Source organism: Silurus meridionalis, chromosome 24 (assembly GCF_014805685.1).
Source record: "Silurus meridionalis isolate SWU-2019-XX chromosome 24, ASM1480568v1, whole genome shotgun sequence".
In the NCBI taxonomy this organism is placed as follows: domain Eukaryota; kingdom Metazoa; phylum Chordata; class Actinopteri; order Siluriformes; family Siluridae; genus Silurus; species Silurus meridionalis.
In genome coordinates this window covers 20,673,492-20,688,491 of record NC_060907.1, presented here as the reverse complement: position 1 = coordinate 20,688,491, position 15,000 = coordinate 20,673,492, and the positions used below count along the sequence as shown (strand labels likewise).

The 15,000-nt window shown below is 38.5% G+C and overlaps 3 protein-coding genes across 6 annotated transcripts in view; 2 read left to right on the top strand and 1 right to left on the bottom strand.

Annotated features, from left to right (window-relative positions):
- The first annotated feature begins 41 nt into the window (after positions 1-41).
- Positions 42-7,157, top strand: ubn1 (ubinuclein 1). 2 transcript variants are annotated; one of them, XM_046837723.1, is made up of 18 exons: positions 43-286; positions 380-484; positions 1,531-1,629; positions 1,896-2,030; positions 2,131-2,228; positions 2,340-2,706; positions 2,984-3,054; positions 3,132-3,261; positions 3,571-3,689; positions 3,760-3,876; positions 3,983-4,126; positions 4,386-4,436; positions 4,512-4,551; positions 4,710-4,754; positions 5,637-5,691; positions 5,790-5,941; positions 6,170-6,405; positions 6,685-7,157. In XM_046837723.1, the coding sequence occupies exons 1-18, from the start codon at positions 98-100 to the stop codon at positions 6,725-6,727; spliced, it is 2,196 nt and encodes a 731-aa protein (XP_046693679.1). In that variant the 5' UTR covers positions 43-97; the 3' UTR covers positions 6,728-7,157. The 2 variants fall into 2 exon arrangements, 1 of the variants encoding a protein (XP_046693679.1); XR_006924169.1 differs by lacking the exons at positions 5,790-5,941; positions 6,170-6,405; positions 6,685-7,157 and having other exon boundaries at positions 42-286; positions 4,710-4,858; positions 5,637-5,683.
- A 2,164-nt stretch (positions 7,158-9,321) lies between these two features.
- Positions 9,322-11,568, top strand: gng13a (guanine nucleotide binding protein (G protein), gamma 13a). Its single transcript, XM_046837724.1, has 3 exons — positions 9,322-10,378; positions 11,084-11,181; positions 11,278-11,568. Exons 2-3 carry the CDS (start codon positions 11,084-11,086, stop codon positions 11,381-11,383), a joined length of 204 nt encoding a protein of 67 aa, XP_046693680.1. The 5' UTR covers positions 9,322-10,378; the 3' UTR covers positions 11,384-11,568.
- Positions 11,540-15,000, bottom strand: part of chtf18 (CTF18, chromosome transmission fidelity factor 18 homolog (S. cerevisiae)) — a 22,941-nt gene continuing 19,480 nt past the window's right edge. For 2 of the 3 annotated variants that reach the window (XM_046837719.1, XM_046837718.1), the window contains exons 18-22: positions 14,669-14,799; positions 14,154-14,298; positions 12,382-12,498; positions 11,847-11,913; positions 11,540-11,756 (exon numbers count right to left, since the gene is read on the bottom strand). In XM_046837719.1, the coding sequence (XP_046693675.1) occupies positions 11,626-11,756; positions 11,847-11,913; positions 12,382-12,498; positions 14,154-14,298; positions 14,669-14,799 (591 nt within the window). In that variant the 3' untranslated portion in view covers positions 11,540-11,625. Of the gene's footprint in view, positions 11,757-11,846; positions 11,914-12,111; positions 12,264-12,356; positions 12,499-14,153; positions 14,299-14,668; positions 14,800-15,000 lie in introns of those variants that run through there. The other variant, XM_046837720.1, reaches the window with a different exon arrangement.

Genomic DNA, 15,000 nt, shown 5'->3' with positions numbered 1-15,000 from the left:
CCCTTCCTATTGGCTCTCTTATTGACTTAAGTGCGCTCAGGTGCTTCAGCTGGGGGTCACTCCGGGTTATGTGCAGGTTGGTGTGCATGTGTGTGTCATGGCTACACCTCACAGGATCCAGTTCACTACTCTCTCTCACCCTGCTCCTGATCCCCCCCTCAGCCCGGGGTTAATGCCCCCTCATACACCACCGGCCCAGGCCGAGGAGACCCTCAGTGCCCGGATAGAGCTGGTTCTGTTCGAGCCGGATGATGCGCGCTGCGCGGAATTTCACTATCCTACTGCGGTACACACACACACACACACACACACACACACACACACACCACTATCGGTCCCGACTTTTTAAACACCACATGTTTTCTGTCTCGTGTTAAAGGTCAGAGGTGCAGGTCGTGATGGGACTTTGATGCAGGTGCTCCAGGAACGAGATGGAGATGGAGAGGAGCTTCAGGAGCAGGCCCGAATGTTCCAGCAGAAATACGTGAGTGAAAACACAAACACACACACCTCAAACAAAAAACTCACGTGGGTTTTACACGCCACACCCCGCATTGCACGTGTTCTTGTTTTTTTATGTACATATTTATTTAATTTTTTTAAAAATTCTTCACATTTTATGCATGTTTATTTATTTAGACCTTTTTTAAAATATTTTTTACTTCATACAATTTTCTCATGTTTCTTTACACAATACATTTTACTATATTTTCTAATGAATTATATACTGAATTAATTTTCAACCTTTTTGTTTACACGTGATGTTTTTTTTGTACGTGTTTAAAAACAGTTTTGTGTTGGATTTTGTCACTTGCGCTGATCTTAAAATGTAGGGGGAAGTGGAAAAGATAAATGGCGCCATCTATCGGTGGATTGTATTGTTTACATTTGGATCTATAGAAATTAGGGCTGGTAAGATTCGTCTCTGTTTAATAAATAATAATAAATCAATAAAGATCTTTTCTTATTTATGACCCATATAATGTAATAAAGCTTTATAATTTGTGACCCATATTTTCTATGTCGTTTGATTTCTGGTCTCTAAACTGTATCTCGAGCGCGTTCTCTCAGCACCACCGCTGCTACGTGAACATGACGCATCACAACACCACGGAGACGGAGGCGTGTCCTGAGAGTCACGTAGAATACAGATTAACATGGCAGAGGCAGAGCTGTAACTTCCCTCACACACAACAGGAAAAGAACATCTGGGTTTATGTTTTTGCTCTACAGAATCGTGTGTGAAAGAGACATGATGAAGAAGTCTGAAGACACAGAAGTAATTTGATGATTTGCTGTGTGTCTGAACGAAAGAAATAAAAGTGAACTTTCTGCAGCAGAGTGAATCTCAGAGCATCAGATCTGAATCGTATCGTATCAGTAGCTTCTTCATACGTATCTGTAATGTATCGTATCGTTGCTCTGCATCGAGATGAGAATCACATCGACCTCAGTTATGGAGATGTGCATCACTACTAGAAATCCTTCACATGAGACTGTTTGTGGGTAAATAGAAATGTTTGTTTTCAGGGAGGAGCTTCTACACAGAGGAAAGACCGAGTGCAGGATTTGGTGGACATGGGCTACGGATACGACGACAACGACTCCTTTATTGACAACTCGGAGGCTGTGAGTCGAGTTATTGTTTAATCAAAAATTTCAACCTGAAACACATCGAATGTGTTTCTACTCAAATAAATGTGAGGTGTTCAGGGACGGGGCTCATCTGTTGTATCTCCTGTTTCCTGTGGTCTTGTGTTGTGCGTTTTTATTGATCTTGTTTCGAGTTTAAACGGTAATAAAAATCCAGGCCTGGTTTCAGCGTTAGCTCCTGTAGATGGCGCTGATGTGTAGCGAAGTTTATTTTAACGTGGAGGTTTTCCTCTGTATGAAAGTATGACGAGTTGGTTCCAGCCTGCCTTACAACCAAATACGGAGGATTTTACATCAACTCCGGGACTCTTCACTTCCGTCCCGCTTCAGGTGAAGAGAAGGAGAGCGATGACTTTGAGGAGAACATTAAACCCAAGGTTTTTCCCCCAGTTTATTTCAGTGAAACTCGTTCTGTACATGAAACTGTTTGTTTATTCTGTTCGTGAATAAGTTTTTTTTTTTTTTTCTCCTGTAAAGAAACGTAAATTGAAAGGTGGTGGTGAGGTGAGGATGACTAAGAAGAAGAAGAGAAGAAAAGAGGAGGTTCAGGCTGAAGGGGAAAATGCTGAACACAGGTTCTTATGGTCGTCTGAAGCTTCTGTTTTTCTTCTGAAATGAAGCATTTGTGTAGTCGTTCACTGAAACCCATCCAGGAGTTTAGTTCTGATTTTGTGTTTTTGTTTCAGTGTGCCGTCAGGAAATAAGAAGAAAGCGAGTAAGAAGCAGAAACAGAACCTCAGTGGCATGTTGAAGAAATTTCACAAGGCAAAGCTTCAGGAGCTCCACCTGTTCAACATGAAGACGATGGAACCTGCTCCAGCAGCAAACCATGACTCCAGCGAGCAGCTCAAGTCTGTTCCTGCTGATCTGCTCATGGTGCTCAGAGATGCAGATGGTACTGATGACATTCACAAAGCAGTGATTGAGCAGGATGAGCTCCTAAGTGACCATCGGTACCAGGAGACCCGAGAAACTTCAACGGAGGTGTCTCAGGCTTCCCTTCCTGATGGTTTACCTTCTGCTCTGAAACAAAGTCTACAAGAACTCACTCAGGTGGTGATCATAAAGATTTGCTGTAAATAATGCTCCTCAGCCAAGAGGAGATGATTTCTACAGAACCATAAATACTTTAAATATAAATGTAAAAAAAAAAAGCTCTTTGTTTGATCAACTTTACTTCTCCATGTCATGGCCCAGAGACTTGGTTACATCACATGTTGAGTTAGATATCTAGAGAACTTCTACAGTGAAACGAATTTCATTCAAGAAATCATTTCTTTTAGAAGTGACTTCCTACAACCTGATTCTCATCTTCTCCTTCATGTTTAAGGGAATCTGTGGTTCGGAAGAAGGAAAGAAGATGGAGATGTTTGCTCCAGAGATAAACATCATCTTGCTGGAGTAAGTTTCTTACTTCATTCTACACATCCTGCAAAATCTTATCCTGAAATAAATATCTGTAACTACGGGTTCTTTAGTGTCTCGGTTCAGAGGAAGGAGTTACCTGATGAGGTGTTTTCCAGAATCTTCTCCTACCTTTCCTCACTGCTGTCCTGCAACAAACACACACTGGTGGAGAGAGCCACCAAACTCCACCTTCTTGAGCTGGTCAGTAACGTCTGTCTGTCTGTCTGTCTGTCTCTGTCTGTCTGCGTCTTTGTCTCTCTGCAGTTGTCTCTCTCTGTCCGTCTGTCTGCGTCTCTCAGCACAAGTTCACTTCTCTAATGTTGTACAAAAGTGTTCAAAATTCAAAACTATGAAAATTTAAATGTGCCTCATTTTTACAAATGACAGAAACGAATTTTTCCAGAAGCTGAAACTTGAAAACGGTGATCTACACGATGGAGATCTTGTTTAATCTTCTAATCGAGTCCAACACAACAGTCTTCTGAACACCAATTATTGTTTGACTTTCAGGAGGATCAGCTCGCGGTTCTGATCCGGAGACTGGAGGAGGCGGTGTGCCGAGTCATGCCCGAGCAGATCCACCGCTTCAATCATCACTGCCAAGCTCACTCTGAAGCCAAAGCTGCCAGGTACACTGCTGAAAACATCTGACTGTTCATCACCTGGTGTGTGTTGGGAATCATGAGTGTGTTTCTTTAGACTGGAGGCTGTGAAAGAAAAGAGAACTGTAGAAGGTTCCGATGAAGAAGAGGACGATTTGAGCGGAAAACGAGTTTTTGGACCTCGCAAGAGATTCCGATGGAACGAAGAGATCAGGTTTACCATTACAGAAGTGTGAAAAGGTGTTAGTCTCCTTTTATTAAGTGGGTCACTGTGTGTGTGTGTGTGTGTGTGTGTGTGTGTGTGTGTGTGTTCCTCCCAGGGAGTTGGTATGTGAGGTGGTGAGGCTGAAGATGAGAAGCTTTGAGCTGGAGCCTCCTGCTGATCAGAGTTTAGAGGATTATTTGAAGTGTTTCTTGGAGGCAAGTGTGAAAACGCTGTGGCCCAGGGGATGGATTCAGTCCAGGTGAAGCTCTGATCATGTTTCATGTGATCAGGGGTCTTGGTTTTATGTGATCCACACTAAAGGCTGGTTTGTTCTTTATGCATTATTTTGTGAGATGTCCACGAGAGTGTGTTTTTTAGGTTTGATTGACTTTTCTATCTTTTCTCATTCAGATTAGTGTAAAAAGGGAAATGAGTGTTTTGAAGGAATCTTCATGATGATTAACCTGAGTTTCAGTGTGGTTTTCTTGTTTTCTCCACATGCCTGTCCTGCGTCACAGGATCTTGCTGATCGAGACACGGAGAGTTCACGCTCATGTCACGGGCATCGTGTAAGTTGACATACAGGAGCTATGAGCTCGGAATGACCTGGAATAAATCCATAATATTTTTGTCTGTACCCACAGGGGAAGGAAGAAATCTGTGGATGTGCCCAAATCTGAGAAGGTAAATGCTTTAACAAGGCTGGTATGTGATGCATGTTCATCAGAAACCCAGAAGAAAGTCCTGCATATGATCGACAGTGCAGAAGAAACTTTCCATAAGCATTTAATAGAGTTCTAAAAATCTGCTCGTTAATGCTTAAGGTATGTTTTCTTGCTCAGGGTCGTCGTGGAGATGCAGTCCGTTCTGGGAATGCCGAGTCGAAGGTGGGAATACGTCACATCTCTGCTCCAGACATTTCCCCTTGAGATCAGGACTCAACCTGGAGCCCAGTGTGTGTTTATCTTTACACCAGCGAGCAGTTAGTTTAGTTAGTACCCTTTCTTTAACCAGAAAAACCTCAGAGAAAATCTTTTACAGGAGTGATCTGACCAAGAAGGCAGCAAATGATGCAACAAAAAAAAGTTAAAATAAATCAAACAGAAGACCTGGCTATGAATGCGATCACATCACCCAGAGGCTCTACTGTTACTTATAATTACCATTAAATGACCAGCAGAGGGCACAGTGAATAAAGTCCCAAAGGATGGTAATGTCCAGTTATACAGAAATGATGGAGGACAGCTCAGGATGTTCTCCACATGTTCAGAGGGGTTAATGTGGAACGTTAGACTTATGAACTTTAAAGATGGAATTGGACTGTAATTAATAAAAAGTCTGCTACAAGGGTTTAAAGGCTGCAGTGAACAGTCACTAAAAAGAGGATGGGTTCCTGTTTGAGTCTGGTTCCTCAGACCATCTGAGTTTCACTGCCCCTGTCACCACTCATCCGCTCTTTACTGATGTAAACATTTATATTCATAATCTCTGTTTCAGTGAAGCTGCTTTGGGACGCTGTCCACTGTTCAGTGCTGAAGCGGTGACTTGAAAATGGGTAACAAGTCACGTAGTTAGAAATAAAACCGTAGCAGTGTGAACGCTATTGTAGGTCTAAAGCCATAATGAGAATGTGAGAAGCATCTGCACATCTACTGACCAATAACCATGACGCTTTTTACAGATTCATCCCAAATAAAATTCCCACACAAGATTGAATTGCCCTGTAAGTGCTCCTATAACAATTATCAATAAATATTTTTCTATTTCAGTCTGAAGAAGCCACAGATGTTCAGACCACTAACAAAACGCAACCAGGAGTGAAGTGTATGTACCTCAGTGCTCCTTTAAACACCTCACTGTGGTGTTACAAACCAGAATAGTGTCTGTCTCAATATATTACAGTGAATGTTGACTCTCTTCAGCTCAAAAGATTCCTGCCCAGAAGATATGTGGAGCCGTGTCCGTTCTGCAGCGACTTTCTGCTGAGGAAATGAAACCTGGGAAGCACTCTGGTGTTGAGCGAGATGTTTACTGTCTACCTCAGAGTCTCCTTTGCAGCACATCCATGTCTCTGGTGAGAGATGATTTACCTGATTGTGGTTAAGCAGTACTGGGAGGGACGTCGGCTAGACAGCAGAAAATCACAAATATGACTAGTATATTTTGGTGGAAGTACGGTTCGGCCTGATATGGCTTTATGCAATTTTTTCCCCTCCCATTTACTTCTTACTGCTCAGATGTTCTCATACACAAACCCGAGAAGATTCCATAGACTCAGTGATCACTTCATTTTCTTCTCCAGGCGGCGATGGAGGGTTCGTGTGGTGATCCGGCTCTTCCCACACCGTCACTCTCTCACCAGACGTCGTCATCTGGCAATGCATTTGAATCTGAAGTGATGAAGGGTGGAACACCCCCTCGTGATTCACCCTCCCTCATTCTTTCCTGCGATGAGGAACCTGTTAGTCTTGCAGAGATCTGCTCAACATCCAGACTCACCAGTGTAGCTGCTGGTACCCTCCAGTGCTCTCTCACAGAGTAAGTTCCTGTAAACTCCACTCCAACAGTTCAGAGAAGCATTTCTATGTTCTTATTGAGTGTTCCTAGATTTTACCCCCCTGGCCCCCCACCCCAGCACCGGCTTGCAGCGACTGATGCAGCGGTGCTTTACCTTAACACCTTTTAATGTTTTAACAGGAGTAACAAAAATGCCAACCAAAAAATGTGAAACATGAACAGAGATTTTAGCCAAAAAGGTTGATTTTCTTCTCAATTGATGGTGTTTTATTTATTTATTTTTATTTATTTTTTCTCCAGACAGATGGAAGTGAGATTAATGCAGGAGAAGCGAACACTTTGAGAACATGGTGGAGGGAAGGAACTGCATATGACAACAGTATTTATAAACTTCCTCAGAACTGTACTGGGGTAAGAAATGAATGAAATGTCACTTCTGTATTTTATGTATAAAATCCAATAAAATAAAGCACCTGTGTAAAAAAAGAAAAAAAAAGAAAAATTGATTTTAAATTCTACTGCAATGAAGAGTGAAATTCAGTTTTTTTTTTTTTGTTGTACGTTTTGAAACTAATTTCTCTTTATTTTTGTTTGACGTTTCTGCTGCTGAAGCTTGAGTTCTCAGGTTGTTGTGGATTTGTACAGAAAGAAAATGTGGTTTATATATATTCCTCCAAACTGCTTAAAATTTCACCATATTTATGTACCAAGGTGTAAAACAAACTGTTGCCACGTAAACACCCCAACAGTAAATTAAACTTTATTTCCTGCCACTTGTCTGGATTTTTCGTTTTGGTAAGATACATTTTAAAACACACTTTCAGTAAATATTTAATATTTATCACAATATGGTTATGCATTTCTAAATTAAGTATATTACACATTGCAGATTTTCTCTATTGCACTCAGTGTGGTTGCATTCATACATATATTTTTGTTAACAGTTGCTGAAATTTGTTGACAATGTTAATAACCTTATAGTTACACATCAGCTTTTTTACTAGTTGCCAAGTTTGATCTGTTATTACATTGTAGTTACAGTTATTACAATGTTGTTACATAGTTATTACACATCTGGTTTTTACTAGTTGCCAAAATTTCGATGTTATTACAATGTTATTACATTGTAGTTACATTGTTATTACACGTCTGGTTTTTACATGTTGCCAAAATTTCGATCTGTAGTTACATTGTTATTCCATTGTAGTTACAATGTTATTATACATCCGGGTTGTGTTTTTCTTTTTACTAGTTGCCAAAATGTCCGTCTGTTATTACACATTAGGTTTGTTTACTAGTTGCCAAAATGTCCGTCTGTTATTACAATGTTATTACATTGTTATTACACATTAGGTTTGTTTACTAGTTGGCTAAATTTCGATCTGATGTTACATTGTAGTTACATTATTATTACATTGTTATTACACATTAGGTTTGTTTACTAGTTGCCAAAATGTCCGTCTGTTATTACAACGTAATTACATAGTTATTACATAGTTATTACACATCTGGTTTTTACTAGTTGCCAAAATGTCCGTCTGTTATTACAACGTAATTACATAGTTATTACACATCTGGTTTTTACTAGTTGCCAAAATTTCGATCTGTTATTACAACGTAATTACATAGTTATTACACATCTGGTTTTTACTAGTTGCCAAGTTTGATCTGTTATTACAACGTAATTACATAGTTATTACACATCTGGTTTTTACTAGTTGCCAAAATTTTGATGTAGTTACATTATTACATTATTACATTATTATTGCTGTTATTACACATTAGGTTTGTTTACTAGTTGCCAAAATTTCGATCTGTTATTACATTGTAGTTACAGTTATTACAATGTTGTTACATAGTTATTACATAGTTATTACGATATTACAATGTAATTACATAGTTATTACGATATTACAATGTAATTACATAGTTATTACATAGTTAGTACATGTTTTTACTAGTTGCCAAGTTTGATCTGTTATTACATTGTAGTTACATAGTTATTACACATCTGGTTTTTACTAGTTGCCAAAATTTCGATCTGTTATTACATTGTAGTTACAGTTATTACAATGTTATTACATTGTAGTTACATTATTACATTATTACATAGTTAGTACATGTTTTTACTAGTTGCCAAAATGTCCGTCTGTTATTACAATGTTGTTACATAGTTATTACATAGTTATTACATAGTTATTACATAGTTAGTACATGTTTTTACTAGTTGCCAAGTTTGATCTGTTATTACAATGTTGTTACATAGTTATTACGATATTACAATGTAATTACATAGTTATTACGATATTACAATGTAATTACATAGTTATTACATAGTTAGTACATGTTTTTACTAGTTGCCAAAATTTCGATCTGTTATTACAACGTAATTACATAGTTATTACATAGTTAGTACATGTTTTTACTAGTTGCCAAAATTTTGATGTAGTTACATTATTACATAGTTGTTAAACATCTGGTTTTTTACTAGTTGCCAAAATTTCGATCTGTTATTACATTGTAGTAACATAGATGTGTAATAACTGTAATAACTGTTACTACGTTGTAATAACAGATTGAAATTTTGGCAACTAGTAAAAACCAGATGTGTAATTGTTTTTTAACTAGTTGCCAAAATTTCGATCTGTTATTACAACGTAATTACATAGTTATTACATAGTTAGTACATGTTTTTACTAGTTGCCAAAATTTTGATGTAGTTACATTATTACATTATTACATAGTTGTTAAACATCTGGTTTTTTACTAGTTGCCAAAATTTCGATCTGTTATTACATTGTAGTTACATAGTTATTACGATATTACAATGTAATTACATAGTTATTACACATCCGTGTTTTTTTTTTTTTTACTAGTTGCCAAAATGTCCGTCTGTTATTACAATATTGTTATTACATTATTATTGCTGTTATTACACATTAGGTTTGTTTACTAGTTGCCAAAATGTCCGTCTGTTATTACACTACACACCCTAACAACACACTTTCACAACACGCAACAGGACCAAACACAACACCCTCAACTCACAACACAAACAGCTTCATAACACATACTAACACAACACTAACACAACTTTACAACAAACACAACACTTCCAAAACTTAGTTTATAAACTTATACTTAATCTTGTGGTCAGACGTCCACAAATAAAAACTGAGACATTGTAAACTGTGTGAATGGACATGAACACAGACACAATCGTGAACATGATTAGAAAAGAAAGTAAAAAAAAAAAGTGTACATGATTTCCCCCGCGTCATTGAGAACATCTGTATAAACAAAACGCTCATAGATACAGATGTGTTTAAATGAAGGTTTAAATGAAGAGTCAGTAATAAGGGTTAAAATGTTTTGTTATGATTGTTAATAATCACAGCGATTAGTGAGTTCCATCATGTTTAGATGTGATTATTGCGCTTGTTATATAGTTATTGCGCATTTAGTTTGTTAACATTATTGTATAAATAGTTCTAAGCAGTTTTAATTTACAATATCAGCTTTTGGCACACGCCAGAGGAACGTACAACTCCAACAGAACCCTTAACTGCTCAGTTGTTAAGGTGTTGTTGGGATTTGAACTCATGGCCTTCCAATCAGAAGTCCAACATCATATCCACTGAGCTACCAGTACTTCGGGGAGGCCTGGGCAGATTTATAAAACACGTGATGGCTATTTTATCATCATTACAGCAGTTTATTTTTGTTTATTGTAGTTTATGTGAGGAGGTGAAGGATTTTTACTGGAAACCTTAAAGGAAGCTTTTCATCTCTTTTACATCAGGGATGGGCAGGCAAATCCCAAGCCCCACCCCTTTCTCCTCAAAACACACAGGTACAAAACCGAATCATTAGACTACCAAAACAAGTTTAAGTCTCTTCCAGCTTCAGAAACAAACACACACACTCGACAGTGGGGAATTTTTAATCAAAAACTCACTGATCATACTCGGATCACACTAACACAACTGCTGAGGTAAGAACATTTACTTTCTCCTATTTACACCTTCATAAAGAGACTCAATGCGCTTTTATACGGCACTCTGGATAAGGGCATCTGCTAAATGCTGCAAATGTAAATAAAGTTGTATAAGTGTTTACAGTTTAATACTTACACACATATATACATTTTATATATATATATATATATATGAATGAGAGAGAGAGAGAGAGATGGTTATGTTTACTATAAATAACTATAAGTGCTACTGTCTGGATGGTGTTGGGACGAGGAGATGTGTAAGTAATTCAGAGATGTACATTTTTATATACATATAAGCTACAAGCATTTAATATCAATATTTACTGCCATTTAATCAGATTCATTTAATCAGCATCAGGAAAAGTGTTTTTTAATCTATAATAAAAACAACTACGAGTTTCCAGTGGTAAATGATCACTGTGTCAAAAAATGTAGGTTATATAAAATAATTAGAATTAAAGAATAAAAGGGACTCGTACATAACTTTTTTTTTTTAAGTAATATATTAAGGGAGTAATGTGAGCACTATTTAAAAATGCAATAAAAGTAACAGCAAAATAGGAAAATAATAATTTAAATGCAAATTAAATTATTTTAGCGTGAAAAATGATCAAAATCTTTTTACTATTATTTAAACCACACGCATAAAAAATGATTAATATTAATGAATTAATTTGAGAATTTTTCCTGTGGGTTCAGATGGATGAGTTGGATGAGACTCAGCTGAAGGACATGGTGGAAAGTATGAAACAGCAGTTGGATTTTCCACGAGAGAAAACATCTGTGTCGATCCCTGAGTGAGTGACGTTAGACGTTCACGTTCGAAAGCTTTTCTTGCTGCTCTGTTCTGAACATTGGGTTTCTGACCTGTTATCTTTTCCTCCACTGCCCAGGCTGGTGAAATGGGTCGAAGGGAAAATGCCCGAGGATCCGTTTCTGAATCCTGAGCTGCTCAAGTCAAATCCGTGGGTGGAGTCTGGAAAATGTGTCGTCATCTAGCATGAGCTGGAATTTTCTAGAAATCTGTTTGTTGGGATCAATTTCTACATTTGACCGATATTTTCTTTCTCTTTATTTCTGAAAAAGCTGCTTCACGACAATGTTCGACTTTATAAACAAAGCTAAACTGAGTAGAAATAAACACCACAAGCAGAATTAGAAGTAATAAACGATCCAAAAAACAAGATTTATTCAGTTTTCTTAATTGATTTCTCGAGAAGTGTACGATGGGGAGTTTTCTCTTACAGCAGTTCTCTGATATAAACGTTTCTGCGCACTGCGTTAGAAACTCCTTCATTAAAGCGAAACCAGACGTCACTTTTCCCTACAGCTTTACCGATCTGAGACACGCCGCCGGGTTTCCCGTCGTCTTCTAGAAAGAAGCGAGAACGAGAGGGACGTTACACAGACGAATCGTCCGTTCTCTATAAACGTGTGGTGCGTTACGGGACAGAACACTAACCTGTGGACGTGTTAGGAGACACTTTCTCTTTAGGTACGACGGCTCGGCCAAAGAAATCCGTCTCGGGCTAAAATAAAAATTCACTCGTTTTCATTGGAGATATTTGTAATCAATATATAAAATACAATTTATAAAGAAAAATGTCAGTTACACTACAGACAGTTTTGGAGGTGCTGAAAAAGCAGTAATGTGAGAACCATTTCAAACTGCAATCAAAAATTATTGAAAAAAAAAACAAAAAAACATTTTGACGTAATTTTGGGTAAAAAAAAAAAAAAAACTATAGTATAAAACTGCACTTATACACAGTGTGTGTGTGTGTGTGTGTGTGTGTGTGTGTGTGTGTACACATCACCTCTATAAAAAAATCGGATTTGTGATTTGCATGGAAAGCCAGCGCACGCCTGCAGACTGCTCCTGATTTGATTGGTAAATAAATGAGGTATGCAAATGAAGCTGCAGGTGTTTCAGGTCTGCTGAACTCCACCCATACGCTGAGACAGCACATACCTGTACTGCAGAACCTCAGAGTTACCTTATTCTCCACCACCGTCTGCTTCACAATGTTCTCCAGCCTCTGATGGTGGTTCCTAATCTTAGGCTTCTGGGTCTGAGGTTTCTTCACCTCCTTCACTTCCTCAACCGTCTCCGTCTAAAGGAACAGAAATAAATCACATGCTTGGGTTAAAGAAATATGAAAGTTGCAGCAGAATAAACCTGAAACCAGGAAATGTCCAACCTCAGCACATCTTCACAATAACCTAGCGTACAGAATTGCTCTACGCTCACGTTAACAACGTGTGTAACTCCCGTGAGGAACGTTATCTCATGTTAAGTCACGTCTCCAGATAAACACTACACAGCTCCCAGGAGGCGGAGCTTCGTGTACATGAATATCTTGTAAAATAACACTATTTTTAACAACTGACCATAATTAAATTCCATGCTCATATCTATGAGTACCACACAAAACTGTCACTCATCACATTATCTGTATATGTTACACACACTATTGCTTCTATATACTGTACAAAGTTTTATAGTAACCTCTCTCGTCATACTGGCACACAATACTGTCATTTGCACTACCATGCACTCCCACACTTTATGTACATTACTGGTCTGTATCCCTATTTATTACCCACACTGTCTATACTGTCTCATATTGTCTGTATTGTCTTGTATAGTCTGTTTTTGTCTTGTGTCTGTCTTGTCATGTATAGGTTTTTATTTATGTATGTACTTTTGAGAGTAACAAACAGCTGGAACCAAATTCCTTGTGTGTGTCAACACACTTGGCCAATAAACCTGATTCTGATTCTGATTCTGATTCTGATTTTGCAGCACACAATCACTGCTCCATCACTCTGGGGTACATTTAGGGCTGCAGAGAGACGGAACATTTCCATGGGAACTTCGTCTGGGGAATTTGGGAAATATTCCAGGTTGGAAACCAGAAATAGATCAGATTTTATTAGACATTTGGGGAAATGTATATAAACTGTATCATATACAAACAAAAGTATAAAGATTTAGTTTGGTCCTAAGCGGACATGATTAGTGTAAGGAGAACCATTTCACAATGTTTTGTTCTGTATTTTAATCAGATTAATGCAGATTTGAATTATGGAGTATAAGAGTCTTTTTTCAAAAACATTAAAATAGTAGTGTGTCTGTATTCTGCAATACAGTCTCAGCAAGCAGGAGGTAGAAGAGCAGCACAGCTTGAGCTAGTCAGCCTTATACATCATCAATGATCTACTGCTAGCTTTCAGTTAGCACATCTGATCTACTGCTGGCTACTGTATTAACACTGATACTATAGAAAACAATAGAGTGACAGTTTTATATTATTTAATCATTGAATTGTATGTAATATTTATGTCATTTACGTAAAATCCTCGCCAAGATGGACATTTTTTGACACTATTTAGTGTGCAGGATTGTAGGAATTGTGTTATATGGTGTAGGAATGAACAGTGTCTGTTGGGGGGCGTGGCCTCAGTGACCCTGCAGTAAGTGTGCATGTGATTGGTGAACGTACAGGTAGAAATTCAACTGAAATTGCATTAAATTTGGTTGTTTTAACCAGAATTATCATCATTTTCAACTTCACTGAACTTCCCTGTGATTGGCTCGCCTGCAATTTAGTAAATTCCTACTTTATTCAGATTCATGCCTGTTTTTTCCCGTTCATTTCAATGGAAAGTTTCCAGTCTTGAAATTTCCCGGAATTTTGCAACCCTAGTTGAGAAGTTTCTGCTGTGAGCGTTTTGCATGTGGTCATAGTGTGGGTCATCATCTGACCTGCTGAGGGTTGCGTTTCTGCTGCGCTCGCTCCACCCTCCTCATCCTCTCCATCTCCGTCTCTCTGGAGATCAACTGCTTCACCTGATAGGTCAGCTGTCTCCGAGGGGGTAGACCAGAAAACCTCACCACGTCCTCAATGTTACTACACACACACACACACACACACACACACACACACACACACACACACACACACACAGTAATTTCTTGAGAATGAGAAGTAAAGAAGAGAATTGATTTAACTCTGCAATTTCACAGAATTGTATTATTTTCGTAATTTATTAGATTTTATTAATCAGATAACCTTTAAACTGTAATCACATGGGCTCTGAACCGCTCACACACTCGCTTTTAAAACCACTCCATTTCCTTTTTACCATTCAGGAGCTCCATTGGTGCATCTGCACTTGTGTTCAGAGAACCTGGTGGCTTAAAGGTTGGCAGGTGTGTGTGTGTGTGTGTGTGTGTGTGTGTGTGTGTGTGTGTGTGTGTGTGTGTGTGTGTGTACTGACGGTTCCAGGACGTAGGTGTACTGCCCCTCAGGTGTGCGCTCCTGTCTGTAAGTCAGGTTGTAGTTGATCATCGTATCAATAAGCTCACAGAGCTGCTGTTTCTCCCTCGTACTGTACAGCTGGGGATTAACCTGCAACACACACACACACACACACACACACCATTTATGGGTAGTTGAATAAAACACTTACCTGTAGTTTTATGCCCCGGTGCCAGCGGTGCCGTAGTTTTATGCCCCAGTCCCAGCGGTGCCGTAGTTTTATGCCCCGGCCCCATTGGTACTGTAGTTTTATTCCCGGCCCTAGCGATGCTGTAGTTTTATGCCCCGGTT

Bases quoted from the DNA above. Each gene is read 5' to 3' on its own strand.
- ubn1 (XM_046837723.1), top strand. From the start codon at position 98: ATGGCTACACCTCACAGGATCCAGTTCACTACTCTCTCTCACCCTGCT. The intron at 287-379 runs GTACACACACAC...CTCGTGTTAAAG, and splicing joins AATTTCACTATCCTACTGCG to GTCAGAGGTGCAGGTCGTGA. The intron at 1,630-1,895 runs GTGAGTCGAGTT...TCTGTATGAAAG, and splicing joins TTATTGACAACTCGGAGGCT to TATGACGAGTTGGTTCCAGC.
- gng13a (XM_046837724.1), top strand. From the start codon at position 11,084: ATGGATGAGTTGGATGAGACTCAGCTGAAGGACATGGTGGAAAGTATG. The intron at 11,182-11,277 runs GTGAGTGACGTT...TCCACTGCCCAG, and splicing joins ACATCTGTGTCGATCCCTGA to GCTGGTGAAATGGGTCGAAG.